The sequence below is a fragment of the Solea solea genome, chromosome 21 (genome assembly GCF_958295425.1).
Source record: "Solea solea chromosome 21, fSolSol10.1, whole genome shotgun sequence".
NCBI classification, from domain to species: domain Eukaryota; kingdom Metazoa; phylum Chordata; class Actinopteri; order Pleuronectiformes; family Soleidae; genus Solea; species Solea solea.
The window spans coordinates 7452341-7471960 of NC_081154.1; the positions used below are offsets into that span (position 1 = coordinate 7452341).

The following is a 19620-nucleotide window of genomic DNA, read 5'->3' on the forward strand; positions in this document are numbered from 1 at the left end:
AAGCAGCCACTGTCCATGAAAAGGTTCAAATAAATCCATGGTCCTATCCAGCAGCAGACACCGTTAAAGATCAGCTAAAATGGTACAAACGAACTCTAGCGCTCACTTTGTAAGAGAGAACCACAGCTGCTGCTTTTTTGGAGTGCTATGTTTACAGCGCGAGGAACCCGACGCTTAAAATAAAACCTGTCATATGGTGTTAATCCATTACGTGCTATTAATAGTTCTGGGCCAGAACAACAGTTGGCCTCCAAATGGTTCCCTTGTATCTGCAGAACATAAAAGGGACCAGGTGTTGAAATACTACAGGTTTACAGAATGTTTTGAGCATTGTTTGAGAAAGTGCACAGGCTGGCCGTGTGATGAGAGCGGACACAGAAACCTGTTCCATTACCTGCGGTGTCCTTCTGAGGTCAGAGTATTTTTAGCCTCAGCACACACTTTCTCTGACTGATGGACGAAAACGATGATTAAATGTACTGACCTAGTGTCACTGGCAAAAAGGACACTAGAGATCATAACGTGTCCTCATTCTATAAAGAAATACTTACAGGGACCTTTCAAACAGAGATAGTTTCAATCACTTGAAGACATCAAACCCAGGAGAAGACATTTTAAGATAAGAAACGCGAGTGACAATGCTGCCCATGTTAGATAATCGCTGTATAACAGATACACGGGGAGAAAAAGTCTTGTTTACTTGAAGTTGTGGTAAAAAAACAAACGGTACAGGCACTGTCCTCGGTGTGTACCGTCACTATGGTTACACATGTTTGTCTTTCACAACATTACTGAGGTAGATTATTGTTATTTTGCAGCTGCAGCTGTGCCACTGGCGTTTAAAAATGAGCAGACTGGAAAGTGTGAGACAGTTTTTTTGGACCGCACGGCTGAATAGCATAGTTTTACAGCTGGCTGCCCGGCTGCTGAACCCTGACATGGACACACACACATGTCCCAAACAGTCCCCTTTGACCTGATCAGCTGACTAAAAACCAGCTCTGATTATCAGCGGATTTAGACTCTTTAACAGTACACAACCAGAGCGCTGAGCAGTGATATTTTGTAGTCCATTGTCATGATGCACCCTGCTGCAGAACAGAATTCCATATTCCAATATACCACTTAGCACAAGCATGCAACTGCTGCTGACCTCACATTGTCATGTGGTGCATTTTTTTAAACTGTGCACCTGGAACTCTCTATCTATCTATCTATCTATCTATCTATCTATCTATCTATCTATCTATCTATCTATCTATCTATCTATGTGTTTGTAATGCTGTGGTTCTTTTTACTTTTTTTTGTTAATATATCCAAGCTCCCATTTGGGAACTCCAGTGCTGCAAATACATTGAAACGAAAGCAAGATTTCTGTGAAGGATGTTGGCAAGTGGTTTTCTGTACGGCGCACAGTTAATGTCCTCTGTGGCTTTCTAGATGCTGTTCCTATCTCCTTCCCTGCCTGGTTGGCACATTAAAGTGCTGTTTCCCTGCACCAGACTGATGCCTCTGTGTCTGTGGTAGGAGTTTGTTGGGGGCTGGCAGTGAGTAAAGCACACAAAGACAGATGGAGCAACTTCAGGCTTTAGTCTGTTAATCCGGCAAATAACTAGCTTGCCTGAGTCAAAGGTCTTCCTTCTTGCTGTAATCCTCATCTCCCCCCCAAAAAAACGTTCAGTGCCCAACGGACAGCTCATCTCTTTAGTGGATCTCTTCAAAAATGGACAGTTCAGAGCAATCGTACAGTGTTTTTATTTTCCACTGTATCACTGTCGCTATCTGTTAGTAACAGTCAAGCAAACGGTACCCTCCCAGGTTACAGTACAGCAAAACAGCAACAACACCGGTACATTAAAATGATCAGTGTGTAATCCGTGCTGCTAAGGATCTCTCAGTGGCAACACAGTGACAAAAGGTCTAGTTTGATGATGTCAGGAAACAGAGTGGAACCATGGAAATTGTTGTCTTGTTTGGTTCCCCGGTGTATTAGTGCTTCGCGGGGAGAGTTTCAGCAGCAGAGTGCGCAGTGATAAAAACTTAATATTTCCTTTCTTATTATAACAGTGATGGTGAAGCAGTGGAGGTCATTCAAAGGTGACCAAGATGAAACCAGTCCATTCCCTTGAATTTAAATACATGTTCTGTTATATATTAAAGAGTGTCGGAAGCTTTTTGACTCTTGCAAGTTCACAACTCACATTTGTCCTGCCATTTTTAGACATGTTCATGCAGAAATGTTGCATGTTATGTCTTGCAGGACTTTACACTTTACATTTGTCATGTGTGTTTTATTATTATTGTTATCCGAGGGGAAATCCACATTGTAAACCAAGTTTACTGATTGACTGCTTCATATCCACAGACGTCTGGCTGAAATAAAAGTGATAATGAAATACTTCCTGTGTCCTCCTGCCGTCTGTCAGTTACAGACGGTTTGTTTTGTTTTTTGCTGCAGATATCACAGATATTTTTGCTGCAGATATCACTGCTTTAAAAAAAAGGTACGCAATAATTATACAGTATATTCACAAAATGATCCACAGGAGATAAAAGATTACACTAGCCAGGCTCCATCTGCTCAGGGGGAGAGAAAGAGGGAGAGTTGGGGGGGTTTTGCTGTTTTTATTGACCTCATTTCCGCCAAAACTCAATTTCACACAGTGAACTGTCTGACTCTCTGGCTGGCTAACAAGCCTACGAGCAAGGCACAAGCTCCAGACTGTTACAGTGAGGTATATGCAGCATGATTGGAGGAGAGGTGGACGCAGTTGAGGGAAACTGCTTTGAGTAGAGCGGCGCTTACATGTGATGAGACACTCTCCTTCTCTTTCTCTTCCTCCTTTGTTCTGCTGTCATCATAAGCAGACACAGTACAGTTACCAGATAACAAGATGCCTGCTGATATCTATTTGGGAGTGGATGTGTGAGCGTGCGTGTGTGTGTGTGAGTGTGTGCATTTGCTGGATTTCATTTTACAAAGTGGACCACTGTTGCTAGGTAACATAGCAGGACTTGAGCAGTCTGTATGCGGGGAAGAGACAATTCGAACCACTGTATTACACTCCCACTCTTTCAGTTCGATTCTACATAGCTCCCGTCTCTCTCACAGTCGTTCCTCATCTCGTCCTCACATGTTTTCTGTGATGAGTGAGTAAGGTGATGATTTTATTATCAGCTATAGCAATGTGGTGATATCGAATATTCTTTTAAATTGACTGACGTTCAAAGTCGAAGAACGTCACCTTCCTATGGCCATGATCCATCTGTGTGTAACATATGACATCTAACCTGCATGAATACGTCAACCTTTGCAGATATTTCAACAGTGCTCAGCGTGTTTCTCTGATAACTCCACATCCTGGTGTCCAGTGACAAAAATCCTTCATGCAGTTACAGCATTTACCCTCATACGGAGTGACAGTAACATGACTTGAAAGCAGACGGCTTTAAAAAAAAACGCTTTAATGTCGCGCCATACAGCCGATATTAATCGACGTCTCTGCCGCATGTGTCACATAAAATCATCAGGGCTCTAAAGGGAGCTGTGTCATGTCTGATATAATGTCCTCAGCTGAGTGTCAGTTGTGTCTGAGGACGACACAAGAGGTGCAGACTGTTTTTGCTTTGCTGCTACAGTAAACCAATACATGTTGGTCAATTACAGCCTCTGTGCGTGACAGCTACAGATGACTGAATATGCAGCGTTTCCTGTGTCCAGGTTAACTGTCAGGGTGGAGGAGCTCTTACACTGTCATCACTTTCAACCCACTGCAGTCGTGATGATTTAAATAAACATCAAACAGCATAAAATCCATCACGTTCGAAACTTGGAGACGTGTTTTCAGGCTAATGTGTACTCACCTAAATCTCATTATGTGTAGGGCTGCCACTGACGATTATATTCACAGTTAATTAATCTGTCGATTAATTCCCGCAAATCAATTCGTCGATTGGTCCATAAAGTGTCAGTTGAAAAATGTTCACTTGTGTTTCCCCAACAACTCAAAATGATAACGTCCTGTTTCTTCCAACAAACTGAAATGATTTTGTTTCAAAGAAGCCAGAAAATGTGACATTTAAAAAGCTGGAAAAAAAATGAAAGAACTTGTTTTATAATGACTGATTAATCGCAATTCTTAGTTCTCAGCCCGTCTGTCTTCTACTGCCCTTTGTCCCTCATGTCAGCCTCATTAGAATGTGCGTGAGAAAAATGTGAGCTGACGATAATGACTGTATAGAGAAGAAGACAGATCCTGCAAGTCTGTGCTTCTTCAGCTTTCTGGACTTAGACAGTGACGGTTTTCTACTGACCCAAATACCTCAACAGTATACAATGTCACCCTCAAGAATGTATTATTTTCCTTGTAATTTTTACACAAGCAATATTGGTTACAGACCTCTTCCAGGAAATCACCATTGTCAGATGTGAAATTCCTTTGTATTGTCTCTTAACTTCTCCGTACACGTTTCGATGCTGTCCCAGTCATGTTTCATTCATTTAGTGAAACAGAAAGTGGAGTATGATTCTCAAACAGACCACAATAAAAAATGACTCACTTTAGATAGTCAGTGATGGGGAAGAAAAGTCTGGACATGCATCAGTTAAAAAAACAAAACACAGTAAATACTTCTGGTTTTATAATACTGACAAGAAATCAGTGCCTTTTTTGGCACTTGAAGTTTCACTATCGTGTGTTTCAAAGAAGACACCTGGCAAAACTAAGACTGAAACATACAATGGACGAAAAAAAATAGGCACCAGCGACCAGTATTACCATTTCAAATTTGAATGATCGTTAAAACATGTTCGTATACAGTCAATGGTGTCCAGCACCGACCACCAATAAACAAAACGATGCAAGAAACGCCAGCGTGGGTTTGTATTACAACAGTAAAAACATGCCTGAGGGCAGTGAGTGACAGCGAGCTACGGTGTGTGTTCGGTGTTGAGCGACACCGAGACAATAATAGTGATGCCAATAGCAAAACATCCTGTAGCATTACTCTTTACCTCATATTTACTATTCTTAACATGGTTTTTGTGCATCTCACTGAGGTCAGTTTGAGCACAATGAATAAGTCAGTATTGGAATAAGTCATTCCAACCTGGTTTGGTTGGAATGTGTAACGATATGAATATGATTATGTGACACTCTGTGGACACGAGTGTATCCGTCACTGGATGCCGCGCTCAATGGTATGAAGGATTTTAATCACTATTCTAAGATTCTCTGTGGGAAACTAAGCAGAAACTAATAAACAGGGACACATTTGACCTGCTTATGAATCACAAAGCATCACAGCTGGGGGATTTGTTTTGGGGAAGATTTATTTATAGGCTCTCTTCAAGGATACTTGCACGAAACACTCGGTGCTGGTAGCAATTACCGATGAAACTTCCTCGGGAATTTGCTGAAGAAATGCATCAGAGTCGTGCTCACAAACTTTAACCTTCAGTTCTAAATACAAACAAGATCTGTGAAATACAGCTCCTTTCTCTCCCTCTATCTATCTATCTATCTATCTATCTATCTATCTCCGTCTGTCTGGAATTAGGAGACAGAAGAGCTCTGCCAGATTACACTAGTGTGTAGCAGCACACGGGCACTCAGCCAGAACTCAGCATGAAGAAGTGTGTGTGTGTGTGTGTGTGTGTGTGTGTGTGTGTGTGTGTGTGTGTGTGTGTGTGTGCGTGTGTCAGCGCGAGGAGACTGTTCCATTAGTTTAAATGTTGGCTCTGCACCATTTGCCTTTGCTACAGAGGTGGCAGACAAACGCGTTATCATGTGGCCTGTCACTTCAGCCGCCTGTCTCCATTTACAGTAGACACAGCCTGTTTACACTGTACAATGTGTGTGTGTGGGGCCGTATAGAAGGGAACAGTGGTGTGATGTAGTTATTTGTCTGTAAATCCTGAAAACAAAGGGTGGGGTTTGTTGCTGTACTTTTTGAAAAGAACAACTTGAGGTACAATACTTGGCCTATTACTGAACGTGTGCCTGTGTCTTAATTTCCTGACTTCCACCTAAATCATCCCTGCCTGTCACTAAGCGGCCAATTAAGACTTAGCCTACAATAAAGAGAAAAAGTGTATGACGGTTTTCAGAGATGAGCCTGAAACCTGACACTGAATAAACTATTAAGAAAACACCCAACAGGCCAGATTATGACATCTACAGTGCACTTGTTCCAACTGAGCAAGTATTACCTCGCAAGTAAAAGGCTAACAGGAGTAATTTATCCAAGATCTACTTCAATGAGCAGTAATGTGATGTTTTAAAGTGTCTGCCTGCAGAATCCCATCCACCTCTGGTGTGTGTGTGTGTGTGTGTGTACGTTAGCCACTGCAAACAAGAGTTATATGTATTTAGTCTGATTAGTCACAAATATTAGACTCCTGTAGTATTTTTAAAGTGAAAAAAAGGACTTTAAAGCCAGCCCTCCTCCCTACATCAGCAGGTACAGAGAGGAAGAGAAAGGAAGATGGAGGATGATAACCCTAGCAGACAGTTTTTCCATTGTATTTTCTTCATAAACTGAGTAAAATTTTATGATATATTATCATCGTATCAAAATTTGTATTATAATGTTGGCTAACAATAAAACAACAATAAAAAGACCTTTGTGACTGTGTAACAGCGTGATAAGGACTATGGATGAGATTAGCAGTATCGTCAAAATTCAAACAGTGCCATCCCTTGTCCTTAATAGGTCCTCAAAATCAATATTTTTGTCCAACAGCGAAGGGCTTTACTAATTTAGGAACTAGGAATGTTTCAATTACTTATTGATCAGGAACCTTGTATTTTTTTTACAGCACAGCCGCTAACTGCAATGTGTCAATATGAGAGAGAAGGCAAATGCATTAGGAGCTGAGTATGTGTTTTTTGTTGTTAATTAAGCAACATACTGTGTGTTTTCTTCCATTTCCTAAATCACTTCATTTCTACATCTAATCCCCTTTGTTCACTTTCCCACTCTGTCTCTCTGCGATTGGGTGTCGTCTGGTCAGTGGAATTCGCTTTGTGTCTTTGATACTAGTCTGCACTCAAGAGTCTAATGAGTTCTCACAGCACTCAACACTCCCTGGGAGACAGAGATGATGTAATATCTGGATCAGAGATGAAACCTCACACACACACACACACACACACACACATATGCACACAGGATGAGGGAACAATAGACAGATGTACCGAACAGGAGGGCTTCGACTCTTCATAAGCATCTCTCTGAGTCTCTCTCTCTCTCTCTCTGTCTCAGAGTCGCTCTCTCCCTCTATGCTGGACTTGTCTCCAGTGTCAGATGAGATCAGATCCCCCCCCCATCAGAACACGGGGGGGTCAGGGCAAAGCTGTGTAGATTAATTAAAATCTGTCTCGAGAGTCAATACCAGGTATAAGGCTGCCAGAGTTCCAATGAAGAACTGCCATTTCAAATGAAATGAAATCCTAATAGAAATAGGATGAGGCAAGAATATTGAACCTTCTTTTAAATGACCAAAAAGAAAGAAAAAAAGTCCTGTGTTGTTGTGCAACAGTGTAATACTTCTGCTTTACTGGTGGAGTCACATCAGTGTGGGAAAAAAGAGAGAAGAGAAAAGAGCTTGCTACTGATCACTGTAAAATAAAGCACAACTTTAAACAGCTGCAATTTAATTACTCTCATGTTGATTGTTCTTTGCGCTATAAAATGCCAAAGAAAACACAACAACAGAACAATGCAACATGTAAATGTTTTTGTATGTCTTCAAGTTCTTATCCTTGCAATAAAGTACACTGGTACAACAGTGTGATGGTAATACGTGACAATGCTTGTTGTTATTTAAAACATTCCATATGTATATTTGTACACATATTAGATAGCGACTCAAATAGCAATTGCAATACATGTAAAGAAAATCATAAATTAGATATTCACCCATATTGTTCCAGACATAACAGTCAAGTAACTCGATAAACACAGCCACCATTAGCTTCATTAGCTCCACTACTGAGGAAGTCATTGCAGCCAAATTGGTGGTATGATTACATTAAAAACACAGCAGTGGGAAATACACATTATTAGCTGTCATGTCACGTCGTCAATGACAAGGATACTGGCAGCTTTTCACTGTGATAGAATAAGAATAAGACCGAGCTCAGCATCATCACAGTGGGAAACATTCCATTAAAGTGGATGCATCAGGGGGTCAAATGATCCAGGATGACTCTCTGGTACCCTGCACGCAGCTTTTTAAGACGCTCTGCATACAAGATGTGTGGTCAGCAAGCTGCTGGAGAAGATGCTGAGACCTGTGTGTGTATGAGATGATGCATACACACACACACACACACACACAGAGGAGGACAAAAAAGGAGGTGAGACAGAGAGAGAGAACACTGCCTGCAGTAATCCAGACCTACTGTTACTTAAGCATGAGGTATTTCACTTCACCGAGTACAGTGTGTACCGTCTGTGGACCACACCTTGCATGTATGTGTTTATCTTGTCGTGACATAAGACACATCAACACCCGCGCTGAGGCCAAGTCCATGTGTCAAGAGTATTAAATGTCAATTATCCATTCATGAGATAATCCCCCCGTCACTCAAAACCGCAGCTTATGCCAATGTTTCTCAAAGCAGCGGGTCACTCGTTTTTCACGCTGCACATGCATGAGCATGCACGCGGGGGTGAGGCAACGCACATTCCATGCTCAAGGTTTCCGTCTGTTTTCCGCCGATCTACAGGGAGAAGCGAGTGAACGCAGGTGTAAACAATGGCAGGTTTCGAATATCAGGGCGCCGCTATCTCACACCTGGCACAAAGCGCAACCGGATGTCTGTCCTCGGTTCAGACAGACACTATTGTCACGGTCCAAATCAGACACCGCGCTGATAAAGCTCCAGTGTGTAACCTGTGTCGACAAAACAGTGCTGGTGTTGCTACCAACGCAGACTTACTCATGCCCCCCAGCCTGGAGAGCTTTGTGAAAGAACTCTTCTATATTGTACATTTTTAAACGTGAAAACGCATATTTATTATTTATTACCTTTACCGTCTTTGCTGCTGTGACACCGCAAATTACTAATGCTTTGAATGTAAGTGACATTAGTTTATATTTAGAAGTTACTCACTACTTACTTTAAAATAGCAAATCCGATAAAATAGCATCCAATTGCACATGGGTATATGATATTAAAATAAATTGGGGTCAAGAGCATTGTTGGCACGTTTATATTTAGAGGCAGTGGAAACAGACTGTAACAATATCCCGGTCTGAAGTCAGAGATGCAGTTTTTCACTGTTATTTTAAAAGGCTGACTTTCAAGATAGTCGAATTTGAATTACTGTGTCAGTATAACTGGAACCAGACTTTAAAAAGACATGTAAACATGCTAGTCTGACTGAAATTCTCAGAGTCGGATAATGCAGTTGGGATTCTACAGTAATTACTACAGCATGCATGAGTTAACTCGGACCCAAACCCGCCTCAGCACTCCATGCTGGCACATTTCCCACAATGCATGTGCAACACATTTACCCCTCTGCAGAAAAGGTTTCTCTTTAAGCACCTGGTCAATAAATCATTATAATCATAATCCACAAAGGTGTAAGTGCACCTGACGTTTAAAATGAATGGTTGAAATGCCACCCTAATGTCATGTAATGGGACATGAAGCAGTTGTGACCGCTGACAACACAGACTATAATATCAAACTGGGGAAAAAAGAGATGAATTATGGGAGAGAGAAAATGAACTGCATACTCATGAAAAGATTTGGGCAAAAAGACAGACCGAAACAAGAGTAAAGGTCATTTTTTTAGACCCGGGAAGGAACAAAACATAGCGACAGCTTTTACATGAAGTCGCAGGATTTACATGTCTGCGACACGAGGCCACGTCAGAGAGGAAAAAAGCAGGGAAAAGATGCAACAGCAAAAGTCTGCCACAGTTAACACCTTATCAATCCCTTGGCAGACAGGAAACTCACTGAAGACTCATTTCCTATCCACAAACACACACACACAAATGAAGAAGTGCAGTGAATGGGAAGCAGCGAGCACTTCCTCTCTTCTGAACAAAAAAAAACTATAAAGAAAAGCAAAGCGGTCACTGTCAGACTTTGCTTTGCATGTGTGCATTCATACTTTTACACACATGGAGCTGCTGAACTGTGAATTTCTCTGTGAGATGAATAAAGTATCTATCTATCTATCTATCTATCTATCTATCTATCTATCTATCTATCTATCTATCTATCTATCTATCTATCTATCTATCTATCTATCTATCTATCTATCTATCTATCTATCTATCTATCTATCTATCTATCTATCTATCTATCTATCTATCTATCTATCTATCTATCTATCTATCTATCTATCTATCTATCTATCCATCCATCCATCCATCCATCTATCTATCTATCTATCTAAAAACTACAATAGGACAATGCCAACTACTGATTAATTGGTTTAAAGTTCTCTGACCTATATTCTGCGTTCTATGCTGCTTTATAAAACAGTTGACCAAACAGTTGCAGCACTATAATATTGTGCCGTGACAGATGTGGAGTACTATGCCACACTATAGTGTTAAGTGTAATACACTATATACAGTATATACACTGCACTGTATATTATGTGTACGGTATGACGTGAATGCAAACTATTTACACACCTGAATACAATCAGGGCAAATGAGTGCGCATAAGTGCGCCGCTCATTAACAACCGGTTCTCGTTTGAAGAGAGGGAATGAATGCAGTCAGTGTGGCTGTGCTGTATCTATGGGAAACCGGTGGAAAAGCAACAGCCGTAGAAAAACAGAGAAGGAGAAACACAAGAGGGGTAAATTAAAGCCAAATGTGGTTTCTCTCCTGCTCTTTAAGTGCGTGCGTGGGGGAAGGGAAACAGTCTCAGTGAGTTATGGAGCCCATGTGAACAGGGTGGGGTCAGTGGGAACTTTACAACACAACAGTCCCAACCCAAACACACAGCCTGAGGCAAGTCCTGCCTCAGTTGGCTGCTGCCATTAAAGCAGCGGTTCCTGACACAACACAAGGATCCTCTCTCTCTCCGTCTCTCTGACAAACACACACACACACATGACACACATACAGGAGGTTGTGCTGTTATTCTTCTTAGGACACTGCATTGACATCCATTGAAGTGGACAGCCTAAACCAAGCATGACACCGAACCCTGACCATGACCAGTTCAAACCGAACCCTAACCACAATTTAAATATTTGTCCCAAACTTAACCAGTTCCTCAGAAATGAGAGTCTGCCTCATTGGGACCAGGTTTTGTCTGTGTGTGTGTGTGTGTGTGTGTGTGTGTCTCTTTCTCTCTCTGTCATTTCATCAGCCACAACACACATTGTACACATGATAAACAGATAAACACTCTCTTCACTCACTGGTGTGAGAGAGACTTGGCCACGGGTGACCTGGTCCTGTTATTGTTGGACGGGTTAGTGTAACATGTTTGCTTGTCATCCATTTCTACGGTCTTTGGACTTGCTTGCTTGTGTGTCTGTGGCTGTGTTATTGTCGTCATCTCGTCCTCTCACGCACCCTGTTCATAAATGAAGTGATTAGCCAGGTTGGAAACACAAGCTTCAAACTAAAGCGCTGTCTTTTCTTTTGTTGTTGTTGTTGTTGTTGATTTTTCTTCTGGGTTAGTTCTTGATATATAATGTATATGTATATATGATGCTATAACATAGGCTATTGTACCGGTCTGAAGACATGTTTGTTTGTACATTAGAAAAACAGTTGTAACAAACAACACCACTGCCAACTGTAGGAGCAAATCCAACACTGAGTTACTTTAAAGTCTGATAACATTTCAATCATGCAACCAGGTGTCCTTCTGAAGCAGTAAACCACAGTGTGTGTGTGTGAGTTTAAGTTGTTCCTCAGCCTTAAAACACATGTAACACATGTAACACATGCATACAGCAGGAGAGACATGCTTTCATCTTCTCAATGCCAACCCCTCAAAATACAAGCAAGCAACTTGGTGAGAGGTATCGATCGCTAAAAAACACGTGTATCCCAGCATCAAATCTTTGCATTCACTGGCTTCTGCATCTGTCCTCGGCGTATTGTGTGTATTCCACATTACAGACACGTATTTTAAATACTTTTTACTCTTCTTGTGTGTGGATATTTTCCAATGTTCCAGCGCTGGTTATCAGATTACTGCATCCGCCTCCCGCTGCTCCATCAACAGCTACTACTGCCACAGCTGTTACTACAGGCGGCAGTATGTGTTCTATTAATACTCTAACTACTACTGCCGCTGGTGCTATCGGTAACGTTACTGAAGCAACGATCAATCCTACGATAGCGGAGGGGAGACAAGTTCAGCCGCATGGCAGGCATTCCTGACTTCTCCATTCCTCAACCTCCATCCATGTGTCTCAGCATCCTGCTGCTGCAGTCAGGCCGTTAAACTGCGGCTTTTCCTCAACAGAGCGTATTTTGTAATCATGTCAAGTGTCTCACTACGGTGAGTCGTTGCACACACTGGGCTCAGTTATCAGCTTTGTCCAACCATGTATGCAGAATCATTAGACAAACAAAGATTTAGAAAGATTAAGAGTTTGAGTCACGGGAAGATTCCAACTATGAGCCAAGTACAAGATTGAATAGGAGTGATAATAATACAATGGTCGTGTGACGACATGCAACGCGTTACGCATTTTAGAAAGCCATATTTGTGAGCACTGCATCGCTGCAGGCATAATGTAGGAGAGGAGTAATAATGAGGAGGACTGGAAAAATTAGAATGAAAAAAAAAGCGAGAGAGGCAGAGGCAAAGGAAAACAGACATAGGGGACTGTGGGTGTTAGAGTGTGGAAATCACAAGGGTTTAGTTATGTAATGATTTTATCATGAGTCAAGCTGTCTGTCTCTCTGTGGACTAATATATGCATCTGGAGCAGATCCAAATCTCTCCGAGAGCTTGAAATTCCAAAAAGCATGAAAGAAGGACGTCAGCGACTGAAAATAAAGAGTGTCAGATGTTCTTTGCGTCTTTCTTTCTCAAGTTGATAAGAATGTGTAGCACTTGCTAATTCCTGCAGTCAGTGCTTTGGCAACAGACTTTCTGTTGTATTTCAGATAATTCCTCCTTGGAAATGCTTATGCAAATCACTACGACACTAGGCCGAGTAGAAGCGTTCGAGATCACAGAGCCTATGTTTTCATTAGGAAGGGCTTGATAACACTTCTTTCGATACTGATGCACAATCTTAGCATTATCAGTCCAATACAGTGTTTTAACATCTTTTAAATGACTTTCTTGTGAAGGAAACTAAGTCTTGTGATCTGCTCATAGTCTAAAAACCTGTACTGTGCATTGTTTTAGTAATCACATGTGCTCAAAAATAAATATAGTCAAAATATTCAGCGACAGCCACAGAGTTCATTGTTGTTTTTATGCATTTGGTGCCGAGGAAAATGTACAATATCTAGCCTGGGAATTCTTGAGAGTGCTATTCTTTTTTCCCAGTGACACCTTTTACTGCAGTCTGACTGCTGAGGCTGCTGTCACATTATGTCACATTTACTCCTGTTTATCGGAGGTTAATCAATTATATATGTGACACCATTCGAAGTGAAACTCCTCCAGTCACACACTTCAGAACAGAAGACAGCAGCATGACACTTTCTTAAGTTCTGTGCCTTGGAAAGAGTGTGTGTGTGTGTGTGTGTGTGTGTTGTTTTATTACATTAAGAAGCAATTCACCTCAAAATTTTCTGCTTAATTTGTCACTTCAAATGACTGTAATGTAAACGACATTCATAATCTAACTGTTCCATTTTCTTTAAAAAAAAAAAATGTTCACAGCATCATATTTCTCACTGTGTGTGTGTGTGAATCTGCATAAGACTATGAAGTTGTTGCCATGACAATAGCAGAGGGGCAGCGATATGATGAACAAGTGGGTAAAAAAGCAGGAGGAGGAGGAGGAGGAGGAGGAGGAGGAGGAGGAGGAGGAGTCTGACGGGGAGAAAAACAACCAGTTAAAAAATGTGTGTGTAGAAGTCTTTGAACTCTTATCTCTCATGCATGTGCCAGATGGCGCAGTGCACTCTGCAATTACATAATCAAACAGTGAATCGCACACACTCACACGCACGTTTATGCAGCTATCCTTCTAAGGACATGCAGTAACATCCTTTATTTGGACAGTCAAAGCAAAGCTTTATTTTATTTAATGCCTAACCTTAACCTTCCGCCACATTTCGGACCAGGTTTTGGTCTCCATGAGGACTACTGAACCTGATAAGGTCAGTGTTTATGCCAGAAAAGGTCCCAAAGAGGTAACAACTATGAGCACACACACACAAACAAACATTGAAGCACAATGTTGTGCGTGTTCTTTGTCAAACATTTATAACCCAAATTCAGCGAGGGACAATAGAAACCTACATGTAAGCGACAAACATACCAGCAGAGCACACTGACAAAAACACTGTCTGAAGTGCGTGCGCGTGCGTGCGTGTGTGAGCGAGAGAAACTGTGTCACATGCAAACAACAACAAAAAACGCCACAGTAACCGCTCTGCAACCACAACAAAGCACATGTGTATGTGACAAAGATTATGTGTTCACTGATAATAACACAGAGCAGAGGGTGGGAACAATCCAAACCACCACACCAGACAAATATGTTTTAAATGTGGTTTCAGTTTCAACAGTGACCAAAAGTAAAAAAAAAAAACCTTTGTGTTCCAAAAGAAAATCACCATCTACGTCTGCCACGTTAAACACAGCTTGTTGAAATCAAGTTATCCAACATATACATACTTATTATCAGATATTTTACAATCTGAATCAATAACTAATATGAATCTATTATTTACTACATGGGAGTATCTGAGTATGAGGCAAAATTAGACCAGTAACAGGGCGGCAGTGCTGTTTGACACAATTCAGTAAGATTTTCTTTGTAAACACGGTATATTGTTCCCGCTCTGAATCGGAAGGATTGTTTCTTCCTGTTTTCTGAACAGAAACAAAACAAACGCAGTAGTAAATCAGGTTGTTTCCCTCCTTCTGCTAACTTGTTTACGTGTTCTCGCACCTTTGCATACGCTCCACTTTTTTTATCTCGCTTTTTCAAGCAACACAAGAAGTCTGATCACGTTTCATCGCTTCATAAATAAACAACCACTATCAGAGGGTTTTTGTTTGTTTGTTTGTTTGTCACATTGTGTGTTAATCACGAGCTTTGAACAACGTTCACAGGGAGAGCAGCGACTGCAGACCCTCTGGGGTGAAAATAAAGTTTCCAAAGTTTCCTGCAGTGAAAAAGGGGGAAACAAGTGGCATCATTTAGTGGCTGAACAGACAGACGGAGCCCCTCAGCAGAACAGCTAATAAACAACTTCTCAGTGTGCCTCAGATCGGCACAACAACACGCGTCACAGAGACCATGACAACACTGGCGACATGGCTGTGCACAAAAACAAAATACGTTACACAAAGTGAGGGTGAAAAATAAAAAGAGCCTGAGCTTTGTACTTAGAAGAGGAGATTTCAAAAGTTTGTGGTAAACACTGCAAACATTACAGAGAGCTTAGTCATACTCTATGAACTGTTTGTTTTGTCCGGCCTATAAATAGAAAACAAAACTCTTACCAGAGCAGGCCACTGTATGTGTTTAGCCTTGGTTGCCTGCAGCAGGCCTCCTGCTCCTCCACCTGCTCCCACTCCTCCTCCTGCTCCCTCCTTCCTCTTGGCCCAGACCAGCTGGTGCTCCAGTAGAAACAGCTGGAAATCCTCATAGACCTTGACCCACTCTCTCTTCTCCCACTCCTGATCATCAAACTCCACGTACACCTGCACATCGGAGGGAGAGAACGAGGGTAAGACAAGATTCATCAAACACATCAGCAACAATTGTGGAGTAGTTTAGTGATTCAGACATTATCAGTATTTCAGTATTCAGTATTTCCCCCCCCCCCATGCTGCCATGCAGGAATTAGCATCTCATGTCTTCCACCCCCCCTCTGCATCTGCATGCAAACCCCACCCCACAACTCCAGCAACATGCTGCAGTTTATCATGTTCAGTACTGTGTCTTAGGCCACCATGACATGTGTTGTTGCTAAATCATACAGCAGGGCTGAAGGAGTTTGAATAAATATCTAAATGTGATTATTTTGAGAGGAAATATGATTGACGATACCAGAGGGAATGGTCATTTTCACATCAATATTACACAATATTTGTGCAGATCTGTGAGAAACAAAGATGGTCCCTTCAGTCTGTGTAATAACATGTGTATAGGTCAATACAAAAATGAATCTAAAATGATATTCTGACACATTTTGGCTTTAACAATTTAGAAAGTTGCAATAGGCCATATTGCATAAACATTAATTGTTCAGCCCTATCGTGCAGTATTTTCACACCTGTTGTTCTTTTATGTTGACATTTTTATTTGTATTATTATTGAAATATATCCTGATCTGATGTATAATAACAATAATACAGCATTATTGGGAACCAGAGAAGCCACTCTTTTTCTTTTTTTTTCAGTCACCAGATGACACTGGAGTGTGATTTCTTATGATCGCATGAATGTGTGTTTGTGCGTGTGCTCCATCCATCACCCCATTTCATTTTCATCCTCTCCTCCATCTGATCTCCTATCCTCGCCGTTCCCCTCATCCGTCCTCATACCTCAACAACCTCCCCCGCCCCTCGACAGCGACAACAAAAACACACCACTGCAGTCGGCCGAGTGATCCCTTGAAGCGAGCAGATACCGAGGGCACCGCTGATGCTGCAGCCTGTTTATTGCCCACCGCTCTTATCGGCTGACCCTTCTCACGTTACGCCGCGATTGATTATTGATGTCGCGGTATCAGTGGCAGTCATTCCAGGACACTGTGGACTCCATCAGCTCCGCTATCCGCCGCCCATTCTTTCATCTCTAATTCATTCCAGACAACAAAGATGAACCTCTACCTGTCAATGTCACCGTCTCCATTTCATCTCAGGGGAGTGTCATTAATTCACTTTATTTAACAGCTTTAGTGTACTGCCATTTATTATTAATACTTTAATTACTGATTCATTAATGACATTCCAAAAACTACTTCTGATTAATTAATCAACTGTTTACAGTGTCAATTATAAATGATCACCAGAGCGTTCCAGCAGCTGAGGCGACATTGTCTTTCTTTAGGGCAAAGCATTGGAATTTTGAGATGATAAAGCATAAAATGTATCATTTGTTTTTTTTTGTATAATTTCCTAAATACTTATTTTCTTTCTTATCTGATTCAAAAACACCGCCCCAAAGGCTCTAAATGCAGTCATCAGACAAAATAAAAAAATCAATATCACACAAGGATTTCTCTCCAGGTCATTATAACCCAGCTCATCAGTATCACACAAAGTCCCTGAACATAAACACTGTTATCAACGAGTGACTTAAAAGCAGCAAACAAAACGAAAAAGAGATAACAGAGGCGGTCGCAATCTGGCTTAACAGCGCACACAGTGCCACTCGAAACCGAGTACAATGCAAGTTTCAAAGACAATAATGCACAAACACTATTTTATTGCATCAATATTGTGTTTTCACAAATATTTCGACTAAGGGTTCACAATACTGTAAAAGACTGCAAAATCACGCAGTGTAAAGATAAATACAAATGTACAATATCTGCTACATGACAACAGGAAAGCCAGTGACCCAATTTTAAAAACAGGAAACATCAGACTCGGTCACAAGTTTATAAAAATGTGACTCCACAAAACCCAAGACAGACCGCTGCCAAATTCTGCCTGTAAAGTGAACACACTGTAGTCAGAGCGCTGCCATAATTAGACCTACTGTAAGTTATTCACAGCCTCAGGTCTCTCTGACTCATACACACACACACACACACACACACACACACTCTACTGCAGCACTGAAAACAAACACCTGCAACTGGTCCGGCGGTTTAGATCTCTCCACCTCACTTTACACATATGAGAGAATCCAAGAGTGAGTGAGACATTCCCGTTTAACCTGTTCTGTCAACAGTGCAAGTGTGCGTATTCACGATATACATTTGTGTTTTTGTTTCTGCTGCCACATGAGTGCATAATTGTCAGTCGCTCACCCGTGTTAAAGACTACCGACATAAATGGCACAAACGCGGGATAAGGACTGTTAAAAGACTAGAGGGAAGACACTGAGGACCATCCTTCTGCATACACATGACTGTCAGCGAGTGCGTTAATAGTCGGTAATGTGTGCAGACATTCACATGCTAGGAGAGGAGAAAGTGTCTGGTGAGTCTGTTGCCACAGTAACGGGAGGCAGCAGTGAGCGCTGGACACACACACACACACATACACACACAGCTCAAGGATCAGTAGGCTCCTATCAGCCACAGTGAGCAGAATATGAGACAAAGGGAGAGAACAAAGGGGAGCAGATGCCACACTTACAACACTGCACTGCATCAGATTTTTATCAGTATCAGCTCTCACCATTGCTACATCACTATAGGCTGCGTGTCACTCCTGTGAAGGCCTGCTGATAGCGCCTGTTAAAGACACCGAGTGAGACAAAGGACCGGAGCTGACCACAGATGCAGGCCATCCAAACGCGACCCTGCCCCGACACTGTGCAGATGGTGTGACTGTGACAGTGTGTGCTTCAATGATTCAGGAGCTCCGAGCCGAAAAACGGGGAAAAACTGCTTTCACAGTATCTGTAGCGGTGTGCACCTGACGATGCTATACCTGGGTTTGTCACATCTCACCCAAACCACTTCTCATTAAGCAGTGTGTCAGCAGCATCTCCTGCTATTATTATCTCCTGTGGAGGATGGGCCGGCAAAGTCGCACCTTGCAAAGTGTCTCAAGGACGGAGACATTTTCACATACGCGCTTTAAATGTATGTATATTTAGTACAATGTCAACTAGTGTTAAACTGAAAGTGAATTAGAGAACCATACTGCCCGACCTCACAATAAAAACACTAAACTAAACACTAAAATGTTGTGTTATGTTATCACTGATTTAAATTCTCCAGTCTCCAAACAGACTGATGTCGTGTGTGAAAAGGACTAAATGCAGCACGTCGCGAACATACACGCTGACCTGCGGCGTATGAAAAAAAAAGATATAAGATTAGCGAAAGAGAGGTTGTGTGTACATCGACGTGTAAAAAACGATTACTAGCGCTTCATTAAGAATACCTGTGCACCTGCTTATTCACGCGAATATCCGATCGACCAATCAAGTCTATTCAGTCCTGCAGAAGATAAAGTTCCACGGCTCCGGACTAACTTTTTGCTCCGGTAACCTTTTCATTTATTTCAGTGATTTCCCATACACATTCATATACTTATGTAAATGAATGTAAACAAAAATAAGGTGTAGGTAAATGTTTGTCTCAATTAGAAGCACAAATTAAGTGCATGTACACGCAAACACACCGTCATGGTGACATTGTTTCACTGGTTAGGAAACCAGGGAAAACCCTGACCATTTTGTAGCGCTTATATTGCGTATAGGGCGGCGTATAAACACACAATAAACAAAATGAATGGCAAAGCACACGTTATTTAATTAAGTATGAAACTACTACACTCTATAATG

General features: G+C 41.6%; 1 protein-coding gene across 5 annotated transcripts in view; it reads right to left on the bottom strand.

The window, feature by feature from the left end:
- The window catches only part of jmjd1cb (jumonji domain containing 1Cb), a 92503-nt gene that overhangs the window by 36130 nt on the left and 36753 nt on the right, over positions 1–19620 (bottom strand). For all 5 annotated transcript variants that reach the window (XM_058620150.1, XM_058620154.1, XM_058620153.1 and 2 more), the window contains one exon: positions 15648–15848. In XM_058620150.1, the coding sequence (XP_058476133.1) occupies positions 15648–15848 (201 nt within the window). The remainder of the gene's footprint in view (positions 1–15647; positions 15849–19620) is intronic.